This window comes from Hypanus sabinus, chromosome 31, assembly GCF_030144855.1.
Source record: "Hypanus sabinus isolate sHypSab1 chromosome 31, sHypSab1.hap1, whole genome shotgun sequence".
Taxonomy (NCBI): domain Eukaryota; kingdom Metazoa; phylum Chordata; class Chondrichthyes; order Myliobatiformes; family Dasyatidae; genus Hypanus; species Hypanus sabinus.
Genome location: NC_082736.1, coordinates 39,355,306 through 39,368,410, shown reverse-complemented (window position 1 = coordinate 39,368,410; position 13,105 = coordinate 39,355,306). Strand labels below are relative to the sequence as shown.

The following is a 13,105-nucleotide window of genomic DNA, read 5'->3' as shown; positions in this document are numbered from 1 at the left end:
GATAAATTAGAAGAAGGCAAAAGAACAACAGTTGGAATTTAATTCAGACAATTGCAAGGAAATGCATTTTTTAAAATTAAATCAGGCCAGATCAGACAGAGTGATTTCTAAACACAAAAGATTCTGCAGATGCTGGAAATCCAAAGCAACACACACAAAATGCTGGAGGAACTCAACAGACCAGGTAGCATCTGTGGAGGTAAATAAACAGTCAATGTTTCAGGACAAGATATCCCATCAAGGCTGAAAGTGAAGAAGGAATATTTAATGTAATGAACAGTGAGATCGAAGGGTACAAGTACACAGTTCCCTGAAAATACGGACATTTGTAGAGGTGACATGACAGAGGAAAAATAAAACTGTGTGTGCCATAGGTAGGGTCGATAGACACTGTCTGTTTCCCAAGGTAGGAATGTTTAAAATGAGAGGGCATAGATTTAAGATGATGGGAAGCAGGGTTAAAGGAAATCTGAAGGGTTCCTTTCCTTCCCCACACAGAGTGGTTGGTGTCTGAAATGAACAGCCAGAGGAGAAGACATTCTCAGGAGAGGCATTGGAGTCATTATGCTCTACCGGAGGCTGTGTGGTACGAGGCATCCCAACTGGAGCCAGTGCTGCCCCAATTGTTCACTCAGCAGAAGACAAGTTCTCCTGTGTTTCATGGACTCACGGTTTTGGACTTTTTTTTTGTGTGACTGTATTTTACTGATATCCTATATGTGCTCTTTGTGCCTTGTGACTGTTGGTACTGTGTTTTACAGCTTGGCACTGGAGTAACGCTGTTTCATTTGGCTCTATTCATGGGTATACCTGCATGGTTGAATAATAATTAAACTTGAACTTGAATTAATATAGGCAAGTGGGATCAGAGTATATAAACATAATGGTCAGCCTAGATTTTGTGGGCCAAACAGCCTGTTTCTCAGCTGTACAACTCCAGCACAATTGCGGCCTTCTTTTCCTTTGTGAAACGTGCTTTCCTTTGTGGATCTGTTGTGCTAGTGGACAAGAAAGCCTCTTGGTTTTACACCCTATTGGAACAATGGTGAGAATGTAGTAGCTGCCACATCACCCCAGCTCAGATAATGCCGTTATTACCAGTCTGTGTCTGCGATGAAGCAGACAGGACAGTTAACGTGATTGCGTTCACATCCTCCCAGACGCATGGCTGAGAGTACTGTGCGGAAGTCTTAGGCATACATATAAAGCTAGGGTGCCTAAGACATTTGCACAGTACTGTATTTGTCAGCGTGGAAAGGAGAGCGAGTTTGTAAATCTGGTGGGAGCAAAGGGTATTGGGAATGGTGAGGGTGGACTGCTGTGGGACGTGACAGAGAAGGAGTGCCAGTAGCAAAGGTAGAGGTTGTGGGTGCAGACACACCCAGCCCTGAGACACCAAGGAAGGTCATTTGATTCCAAACAATTGGTTTATTGATTATTACAGAATGCTTTTCTGGTGCTTCCTCCCCTCATCCTTCCTCTTTTCCCTCTCCCTGTCCCCTTCCCACTCTCAGTCCACAATAGAGACCCATATCAGAATGAGTTTTATCATCTCCCACATAAGTCATGAAATTTGTTTTTGTTTGCAGTAGTTAATACATAAAATTACTACAGCACATGCAAACATCTTAGGCACCCTAACTATATATACACTGAGCTTCAGGCTGCGCCCGTATCCCACAGGACACCAGCTGTGAAGGAATGACAAATGTGGCATCTGTGGGAAGCCCTCTCTCACCAGAGACACCAGATTCAAGTCCCACTCCAGGATAAAACTCTCGGCGGTGTCAAAGAGTCCTGCCTGTCCGGAGTGAATACACATGACTGCACAGAATTTGACCCTGGGAGGTCACGTTTATTCTTAAACCAGCATCACCAGACAACACCTAATCCAGTCATCTCCTCTTTAACGTGATCTTGCTGTGCACAATGAGGGTCCATCTTTCCTGCTTCACAACAATAACCACATTACAAATACTTCCCCACCTTGGTAACATTTGGGAGCAAACTGTTCCAAGAGAAACACAAACACGTCTTCCTAATTTCATGCACCTTGACAAGGTCCAGTTTTCTTCTAGTCTTAAACAGACCAAACATCCACGCAATCCCGGATGCAAGGAGTGGAGACAGAGAGGGAACAGGAACCCGATAGACACTGAGAAACCCACAACCTGATGAGAGCACGTTACACACTGGGAGTCAATTTAAACACACAAAGTTAGAGATGGGTGGACATCCTTCCTAAATCTACCTGAGCAACAATGCAAATGAATGCGTCATTGTGAAGAGGAGCTGAATGTCAGTGGAAGAGCACGTGTGGGATCCGTTTGAGTACTGCTGATTGTTCCAGGTACTGACCATCAGAAGGCCCACCCCCACCCTCCAAGGGCTACATCCCTGCTCACCTGAGTGATCCTGTCGTTCATGGTGGGCGACCTGCCTCGCCGTGTAGTGGTGGTGGCCATGGTGGTGGTGGTCTCCATGATGGTGGTGGACATGTCTGCCAGCAGTGTGGTTGCCGTGGTCTCAGTGGTGATGACCGAGGGCACCTCCCCCACCAGCCGCAAGTTGCCCTCCACCTTGACATTGGGGTCACTCTCGGCCGCCAAGGTCAGCACCTTCAAGCCGTTGTAGTAGAGGCCCGCCACCTGGCCTTGGAAAGGGCGGCCATAGTCCTTCCCTCCAATTCGGATGGAGGCCTGGCTGTTGAAGATAGTCAACTGTCGGCCTGGAAGAACAAAAGAGCAAAGATCTGTGTCGTAACTCAGAGAGGGGCAGAGATTAAGCAGCACGTGGTCCCTCACTGACCCGATACAAAAGCGCCTTTGCTCCCGTTGTCAGCTTCTGCACCCAGGGAGAGGTGGTGAGGTGGGGCACTTGTTATGAGAATAAAATTCACCAGTACAGCTGAGGCTACTGGATCTCCAGCTCCCCCTGGTGGGGGAATGAAGTTCCCGCATGGATGGGGAGGTGCTGTGATGTTCCAGATCCCCTGTTCCACCACTGGCTGTCCAGGTCCTTTGCTCTAGAATTCACCCCCACCCCCCCAATCTCTCTGCAGTCAGCTCCAAACCTCCCTCTGTAGACATGCTTCTGCTCGCTTCACCAGTATCTTCCACCACCCAGATGGACAAGTATGAAATATCTTGGGAAGCATCACCACGTCGCAGTGCAGTTTGAGGTTAAGACTCCAAACCAAAGGTCAAAGGGATACACCACTCAGCCCATTGAATTTTCTCCCCAATTCTATCCCTCTCCACTCCTTTCCCCCAGATCCAGCAGTTCATCTCTGATCTCTGTGCCCTTCTGGGGTATTTCATTTCCTGATCCAGGCCAGTGATCTCCGAGCAGTACCAAGGCCCTGTGGTACCGTCAGAGGCCCCGCCTGCGCTCATCCCTCAGGCACAACAGGACAAACAGGGGAATTGTACCCAGTATCCCGTCCAATACTTCTGCTCCAAATAGCCAATGTGATGTTCGATGCTTGAGTTTATTTTCACCCTCTCCCATGGATCTCCTTCCATTACTGTCCAGGGCCAGTATGCCCTTTGCTGTGTGCAAGTTTATTACTTATTGAAATACAACATGGAGTAGATCTGCCTGGCCCTTCCAACCATGCCGCCCAGCAATCCCCTTATTTTCTGTTTCAACCTCTGACTCGGGGCGAGGAGGAGTGTTCCTGGACTTAAGAGTCCAATAAGAAATCTGTCCATTTAAAGAGCAGAGGAAATGGAATGTGAACAAAAACTGCCCAACTTCTTTCAAACTGTACAGCGTGGGTTTTTTTCTTTGCTAGGAAAGCAGACAGTATACCATAGACTGCCACTTTAATTGCTCATAGCTACAAGGTGCTTGCATGTGACGAAGCCAATCAGATCACTCTGCCTTGGATTGCCAGGGTCACTTTTGTTAAGGGCCTGTTACTCAACCTCATTCTAAATCCTTTTGCCAAGATAATCATCCAGAGCTCTATCCAGCTCAGTATATTCATCCTTTATGGCTCAGACTGAATTGCAACTCCCAACAGTTCACTGTTCCAAATGGGAACGAAGGTAACCATGGGGCTGTTAGCCCAATATCTGTTGCAACGAAAATGTTGGGAAACGTTGCTGAAAAATTCATGCAGGGCGTGCAGAAAACAAAACTGTGGTAAAGGTTGGTGTGGTTTAGTGAACAGGAAATCAACTTCGGGGTTGCACAGCTAGTAGGACTACTGTCCAACAGCAGCAGAGACCACAGTTCATTCCTAATCTCAGGCACCTCCAATGTCAATTTTGAAGTTCAAAGTAAACTGATTATCCAAGTATTCATACATCACCATGTACTACCTTGAGATTCATTTCATTTTCTTCCAGGCATTCACAGGAAAACAAAGAACTACAATCGAATTTATGAACATCAGACCACAAGGCATAGGAGCAGAAGCAAGCCATTTGGCCCATCGAGTCTGCTCTGTCATTGCATCATGGTAGATTTATTATCCCTCTCAACCCCATTCTACTGCCTCCTCTCTCGAAGAACCAAGAACCTATTGACCTCCACCTTATATATACCCAATGAATTGCCCACCAGAGGCATCCATGACAATGAATTCCATAGATTCACCATATTCTGGCTAAAGAAATTCCTTCTCATCTCCATTCTAAATGGAGGTCTCTCTATTCTGAGGCTGTACACTCTGGCCCTAGACACTCCCACTATAGGAAACATGCTCTCCTCATCCATTCTATTTAGGCCTTTTAATATTCGATAGGGTTCAATGAGATTACACCCCCCCATTCTTCTAAACTCCAGTGAATAAACACCCAGAGCCTTCAAACACTCCTCACACTTTAACCCTTCCATTCCCAGAATCATTCTCATGAACCTCCTCTGGACCCACTCCAATGCTAGCAGATCATTTCTTAGATATGAGGCCCAAACTGTTTGCAGTACTCCAAGTGCAGTCTGACCAATGCCTTACATAGCTACAGCATTACAACCTTGTTTTTATTTTCTAGTTGTGTATAAAAGAATGGTAACATTGCATTTGCCTTCCTCACCACTGACTCAACCTGCAAGTTAAACCTTTAGAGAATCCTGCACAAGGACCCCCAAGTCTCTATGCACCTCAAACTTTAAACAATAGTCAACACCTTTATTCCTTCTACCAAAGTGCATGACTATATATTTTCATGCACTATATTTCATCTCCCACTTCTTTGACCATTCCCCCATTCTGTCGAAGTCCTTCTGTAGCCTCCCTGTTCCCTCAACACTACCTGCCCCCACCTATCCTTCTATCATCTATATTATGTGAAAAGAAGCTGTCCCAAGACCGACCCTTCAGCACACCACTAGTCACTGGCAGCCAGTCAGAGTAGGCCCCCTTTATTCCCACTCTTTGCCAATCTTCTATCCAGTATCTTTCCTGTAATACCAAGGGCTCGTATTTTGTTGAGCAGCCTCATGTTGGGCACCTTGTCAAACACCTTCTGAAAACCGGGAGTACACAACATCCACCAATTCTCCTCTGTCTATCCTGCTTGTTATTTCTTCAAAGGGCTCTACCAGATTTGTCAGGCAAAGTTTCACCTTAAGGAATCCATGCTGAAATTGGCCTACTTAATCATGCAGCTCCAAGTACCAAAAGCTCATCCTTAATACAGATCTCCAAACTTTTCCTAACCACTAAGGCCAGCCTAACCGGCCTATAATTTCCTATCTTCTCCCTTTCTCCTTTCTTAGAGTGTGAAGTGACATTTGCAATTTTCCATTCCTCTGAAACCATTCCAGAATCTAGTGATCTTGAAAGATAATTTCTAAAACTTCCACAATCTCTTCAGCCACCCCTTTCACAACCCTGGGGTGTAGTCCATCTGGTCCAGGTGACTGATCTATCTTCAGACCTTTCAGTTCCCAAAACAAATAACCATTCTGCAAAAGAAGACAGATTATGTAAATGATGAAAAATAACACTGAGAACATGGGTTGCAGAGACCTTGAAAGTGAGTCTGTAGGTTGTGGAATCAGTTCATACTTGCCGTGAGTGATTGAAGTTATCCACGCTGGTTCAGGAGCCTAAAGTACATGAGTTTGCACAGGAGTTGAGGCCAGTATGATCATCTGGCTTGATATGTCGACTGTTTATTCCCCTCAGCCTGAACTGCTGAGTTATTTCCATCATTTTGTGTGTGTTGCTCTAGATTTACGGCATCTGTAGAATCTCTTGTGTTTATGATCATCCTGAACAGTGGCATCGGTTTGATGAGCGGAGCGGCCAACTCCTGCTTCTGTTTGCCTGTTCTTTCTGTGACCATGTGGGTCTCCCATGTTGCGCTGGCTGCCTCCAAAATTCCAGAGATGTGAAAGTAAGTGTGTTAATTGGCCACTATAGTTACCCTAAGTGCGGGGAGGGGTTACATCTAGAAGTAGTTGGTGGGATTATGGGCAGTGAATACATTAGGATGTGTGCTTAGCAGATGGTCAATTGTCAGCATGGATTTAGTAGGCTAAAGGGCCTGTTTCTATTCTATATCTCTCCAAATCTAAAGGTATTTTTGACAGTTCAGAGGCTATTGTGAAAACTAAAGGCAGGTGGTGTGGAGGGTAACAAATTAGCGAGGGTAAAAGACTGCCTGGATAACAGGGAATGGGGGTAGGAATATATGGGAATACATAGGGATACACTCAGTGGCTACTTTACTAGATACCTCCTGTAACTAATAAAGTGGCCACAGTGTACATTTGTGGTCTTCTGCTGCTGTAGCCCATCCACTTCAAGTTTTTAACATGTTGTGCATTCAGAGATGCTGTTCTACACACCACTGTTGTAATTCATAGTCATCTGAGTTACTGTTGCCTTCCTGTCAGCTTGAACAAGTCTGGCCATTCTCCTCTGACCTCTCTCATTAACAGAGCATTTTCACTCACAGGACTGCCACTCACTGGACATTTTTTTTTGTTTTTCACACCATTCTCAGTAAACTCTCAAGACTGTTGTTCGTGAAAATCCCAGGAGATCAGCAGTTTCTGACACACTCAAACCACCCCATCTGGCACCAACAGTCATCACAGTCAAAGCTCCCCCATTCTGATGTTTGGTCTGAACAACAACTGAACCTCTTGATTATACCTCTTTTTATGCATGATTGGCTGATTAGATATTTGCATTAATGAGTGTACATGTGTCATTTTCTGTTTGACCAGAGAGACAGCTGGTGTACTACTGGGATCACTCTCCAAAATCTTCTTAATCACTGAAGTCAGCCTAACTGGCCTATAGCACTGGTGGAACATTTCTCTTTTCAGAGGGTGGGGGAAACAGGGACTTTGAATACTTTCAGAGGATGGGAAAAGCACAGTCTTTGAAGGAACAAGCAGGGAACAATGCTTTGAAGCTGAGAGGAGAAGAAATTACTTAAGCCTGTGGGTGGTGAGTCAGTGGAATTTGTTACCACAGGTGGCTGTGAAAGCCAATTTATTAGGTGTTTCATCGGCAGATGCCAGGTTCACGAATAGTTATTACTCAACAACCATCAGGCTCCTGACCCGACGTGGACAACTTCACTCACCACAACGCTGAACTGATTCCACCACCTACAGACTCACTTTCAAGGTCTGCATGATTTGTCTTTTGCACATCGGTCTATGTATGGATTTGTTGTAAATTCGATTGTATTGCTTTGTTCTACTGTGAATGCCTGCAAGAAAATGTATCTCAAGGGAGCATATGGTGACATGCATACTCCGGTAATAAATCTTAATTTGACATTGATAGGCTCTTGATCAGTAAGGGGGTTAAGGATTACAGGAAAACGCTAGGAGAATGGTAGAGGGGCTGAATGGACTAAATCTGCTCCTCTGACTGATGGTCATATGGGTGAAGGGTCACTGGTGGCAGAATAAATGTGGAGATTAATTTAGATTGAATGGAGAAGGAGCCTTACAAGGTCAAGTCTGGCTTATTGCTGGTCCTAACACCATAGGTTTGCATGTGATGCCCATTGAGAAAGTGGAGGTCAGCTGCTCTCTGAGGGCACACAGTATCTCTGCTACAAAAGGCACCTCTGTTAGCTTTGCACAGCGCATGGTGGGATGGATTACTGAGGGAGCCCATGTCTCTGGCAAATACGTTGAACTTCGAATACAGGTGACCAATTCTCACTGACCCATGGTTCCATCTCTGCAAAGGTTAGCTTTTTCGGACCACAATTGGTTTATGTTTGCTGTATCAGCAGTGTGATGTGAAGCTGAGACACTCCCCAGTAATTAAACAGGGAAACCTCGAAGGCATGATGGCAGAGTGTGCTGGAAGAGGGCGAGGCACCTGGCGCCTGTTCTCAGCCAAGAACTCTCTCCAGATGCAACCTACAATCTCTCACACTCTATAACTAATCACCCTCACATTTCTTGTGACCAATGCAGGTGAAGTGGAGGCGCAGGATGACAGAGATTCCTGGGAACATTCGGCGCCTCCAGCCTGCTTCCCCTTCTGTTCGATCACAACCCCACCCCCACCTGCTTGCTTTAATTCCCCAATCCCTAACCCTCTGTCCATCAAATTTTTAAACAAAATATACTTTATTCAAAAATAAAATTAGGTAACAATAAACCATTCAATGGCTCTTGGTCCTTTACAAATGTTTCCATTACAGTCTTTACATTCCCACACTTTTGCCACCCAGGTGGAACTCTGTTACTTCTATTTACATACATTTGTTCAGGGGTATACACCCCGCCCCCCTCAACTCCCGTGGGAGAAGAACCCCAGACTGTGGTCCTTCCCCACCGGGCTCTTGCGGTGGCTGACCAAGTTTGAGTGCGTCCCTCAGCCGAGAAAGTGCCAATCGGCAGCATTCCCCCACGGACATCTCCATGTGCTGGTAGACCATCAAGTTTCGGGCCGACCAAAGAGCGTTTTTCACCGAGTTGATGATCTGCCAGCAGCAACCGATGTTGGTCTCCGTGGGCGTCCCCGGGAACAGCCCGAAGATCAGAGAATCCTCTGTTACGCAGCTGCTGGGGAAGAACCTCGACACTGTCCCTTCCATCCTCCTCTACACCTTCCCGCCAACCCACAGTGTGTAAAGAGGTGGGTCACCGACTCCTCCTCACTGCAGTCCTCCGTGGGCAGAGGGGTGTGGAGACGACGTTCCGGGGGGGGGGGGGGGGTCGGACTGGGAGGACCCCTCTTACCGCCAGCCAGTCGAGGTCTTGTGCCTGTTGTTGAGGTCTGGCGATGAGGCATTTTGCCAGATGAACTTAAAGGTCTCCTCAGGGAACCATAGCACTGTGTCCATCACGTCTTTCTGCAGTGCCTACAGGACCTTACGTGCTGACCACTGCCTGATGGCCCTGTGGTCAAAGGCGTTTACCTGAAAGAAATTCTCTACGAAGGACAGGTATGGCGGCAACGACCAGCTGACAGTGGTGTTGCGCGGTAAAGGGGCCAGACCCATCCTTCGTAGCCAGGGCGATAGGTAGAACCTGGGCATGTAGTGGTACTTGGTGCCCACGTACCTGGGATCCACACACAACCTGATTCAGCCACACACGAAGCTGGCCATCAGGGTGAGAGCGACATTGGGAACGTTTTTGCCCCTGTTGATCCGTCTGTCCCGCTCCATCTTGGAACTGACGAATCTGAAGACGGCTTGGGTGATTTCCGAGCTGAAGGAGCGGGGGACTGGCCACACCTGCGCTAAGTACAGCAGCCCTGAGAGCACCTCACACCTGATGACCAGGTTCTTGCCCGCTATCGATAGGGAGCGCCCTCCCCACAGTCCCAGTTTCTGTTTGACCTTGGCAGTCCGCTCCTGCCAGTTCTTGTTACACGCCTCGGCCCCTCCGAACCAGATCCCCAACGCCTTCACGTGATCAGCCCTGATGGTGGATCGGTCGGGCCAGTTGCCGAAGAGCATGGCTTCACTCTTTGTGCAGTTGACCCTGGCCCCCGATGCCTGCTCGAACTGTTCGCAGATGCTGATCAGCCTGCGAACTGACCTCGGGTCAGAGCAGAAGACGGTGACGTCGTCCATGTACAGGGAGGTTTTGACTTGTGTCCCTCCACTGCCTGGCAGCGTCACTACCTCCTATGCCCTCATCCCTCCTGATGGCTTCGGCAAGGGGTTCTATGCAGCGCACGAACAAGACAGGGGAGAGAGGGCTGCCCTGCCTGACTCCAGACCTGATGGGGAAGCTGTCTGTTTCCCACCCGTTGACCTGGACTGCGCTACAGATGTCCGTGTAGAGCAGTTTGATCCAATTCCGGATTCCCTCCTCAAATCCTATTTTGGAGAGTACATCCGCCATGTACGTGTGCGAAATCCTGTCGAAGGCTTTCTCCTGGTCCAAGCTGACCAGGCAGACGCCCACCCCCCTGTCCTGAACGGAGGCGATGGTGTCCCTCAGCAGCGAGAGCCTGTCTGAAATCTTCCTGCCCGGTACAGCACAGGTTTGGTCCGGGTGGATCACCTGCTCCAGTGCAGACTTGACCCTGTTGGCGATAGCCTTGGACAGGATCTTGTGCCAGGAGCGTAGCGTTGTACACTTCCAGCAGGTCGGGGCCCATCCGGTTCCACAGAGCCGAATACAACTCGACCAGTAAGCCGTCGCTTCCAGGATCAGTGGCTGCTCCAGACTCAACCCGCTTGCCGTCGTCTAAGACCTGAGTGATAGATACGAATTTACGGGAGGCTGTGGAGTCTGTGGCCTTTTCTCCGTACAGACCGGCATAGAAGGACCTGCAGATCTTCAGTATGTCTATCTGCAAGGACGCGACTGAGCCGCCCTCTTCCTTAAGGTTGTAGATCACAGAGCTCCCCCTGTGCACCTTTTGGAAAAAGAATCGTGAGCACGTCTCGTCCTGCTCCACAGTTTGGACCCTCGATCGGTAGATGATCTTACCGGCTTACCGGCCCTTCACCTCCCGCACTTCCTCCCTGACATTCACCCCCCTCGACTGCAGAAGGAGGAGTTGCTGCAACTCTGTCTGGAATTTACGCAGTTCCCTCTGCCCCTGTCTGGCTTTCTGGATACCCTTGCGGATGAAGAACCTCTTGATGTTCGCCTTGGTGGCTTCCGAGGAAGTCGATCCGGGAGCGGGCTGAGCCGTCCGATCGTGTCCAGGTGGCTTGCGGCTGCGCTCCAGGCTGTCCCTACGGTTTCCATCAGGAGTCTGGAGGTACTGTGCAGGTTGCCGTTGGCGCTGCCGGATCGTCCAGCTGCATCAATGGTGCAGTTGAAGTCTCCGTCACCAGCAGGGGTGGGAGCTGCTCGAGGACGGCCAGGAGTGCTCCGGTATTTGACGTCTGCCTACACCTGCAGTCTGAGGAGCTGAAAGGAGAGTTGTGGACCTTCCCCAGGGGAAGTGCTGCCTCCTGGCTTCACCCTTAAATTGTTCTATTCTAGTTCTGCTCTCCCTTCCCGAGAGATCTCTCTCTCGTCCTCCCACCTTCTCTCTCAGTCACATACACAATTTCTCCCTCTTTCTTATACACTCTCTCGCATACAATATCTCTCTTGCGCCCACACTCTCCACCCTCTCTCTCTCTTTCTTGCACACACTCTCTTTTTCACTTTCTCTGTCAAGTACCTTTAATACTGCAATTCAATCCACTCCATAATCCTTCACGCTCCAGTACATTCAGCAGTAGTCTTTACAATCTGTACTCAGGCTTAACTTTTAAAAACTCACTGACATCTTGCAGTCAGAAGGAGCCGCCTTGCTTTAGATTTCAACCAATGAGATGCATTGTAACAGAAAATGCCAGGATGTCAGAGTGAATCTGATTGGTTAGAGACAGAGGCTGTCATTGGCTAGGGCAAATAAATTCACTCTGAGGACCATAGTAGCAGTCAGGTCCAATCATGAATCAAAGTGGAATATACAGACTCGTTTCAGACCACTCCGTCCCTCTGCTTTGTATCAGTATTTCTGCTTCAGACTAGGTTGATGCATGCCTTTATCTGTATGATTCTACTGGCAATTCAGTGAGACGATGGGACATCTGGATCGCGTGGAACATTACCTCCACAGCTGTCGCTTGACCTGATGAATTTCTCCAGATAGTCCTGCTTCTGTTTCTGATTTCCAGCACTTGTAATTTTTGAGAGAGGTGATGTTGCTGGGGTTACAAAGCAGAGAGGTGCAGTATCAGCACCACTGCTGGGTGTACTTTCAACTCCCTCAGACCAAGGCTCTAGAACTCCTATTAATCTCCCCACTGGTAGCTCTACCTTCAACTCCCTCACACCCAGGCTCAGGAATTCCCTCTGTTAATCTCCTCTGTGCTACAAAGCCACTGAAAACCTGTCTGTTCATTTGATAAACACCTCTATTCAGCACCTGGGACATTTTATTACCTCAGGACTGTTATATAAATGTATGTAATTGTTGATGCTTTTCAGTTTCTCCACAAGGCCAATGTGCTGTAAGAGACTGATGGGCCTTGCGAGGCAGGAACGTTGACTACAGTAAGTGTTGCATTATACACGGCTTTTATCGCTCTGGCCCATTGCTGATCTCCACTCATCACAGCCACCGTGCCTGCATCACATCCCATTTGTTAGAGCAGAGATGAGACAATGCAAGGTAAGTGGACAAGCTGGCAGAGTGTTTTTTAATGGCAACTAACCTGTGCCATGCTCAGAATTTAATTTCTTCCTCACTATCTAACCTGTGCAATGTGTCTAAAGAACCAGTTATTATCTGGGAATAAAGTGTAATCCATGGTGTTGCCAAAGGCAGACTGAGCATCAGGTAGTGATTGAATCATTGCTGACTTGCTTGACTTGGTGCTTATGTCTGCAGATGCTGGAAATCCCGAGTATCACACACTCTAAATGCTGGAGGAACCCAACAGGTCAGGAGGAGAGAAAACAGTTGACAGTTTGGGCTGAGACCCTTCATCAGGACCGGAAAGCAAGGTTGACTCTTTGTTAGTGTGTGCATGTCAATCCTTCGAAGAGGCAACAAGAAAACAAACAAATACTGATTGGTCAAATCCCATTTCAATCAAACACCTTTGGTTTTGGCAGCGTGTTCACGGCTAATAACGAAAGAGATTATTTGATAAACAGGGTCCTTTTCTGCTATTGAGATCCTGGGCCTGAGGAAATGGTA

General features: G+C 47.8%; 1 protein-coding gene across 4 annotated transcripts in view; it reads right to left on the bottom strand.

Annotated features, from left to right (window-relative positions):
- The window catches only part of LOC132384107 (neurexin-1-like), a 1,241,271-nt gene that overhangs the window by 124,907 nt on the left and 1,103,259 nt on the right, over positions 1-13,105 (bottom strand). For all 4 annotated transcript variants that reach the window (XM_059955449.1, XM_059955450.1, XM_059955451.1 and 1 more), the window contains one exon: positions 2,406-2,728. In XM_059955449.1, coding sequence (XP_059811432.1) covers positions 2,406-2,728 — 323 coding nt within the window. The remainder of the gene's footprint in view (positions 1-2,405; positions 2,729-13,105) is intronic.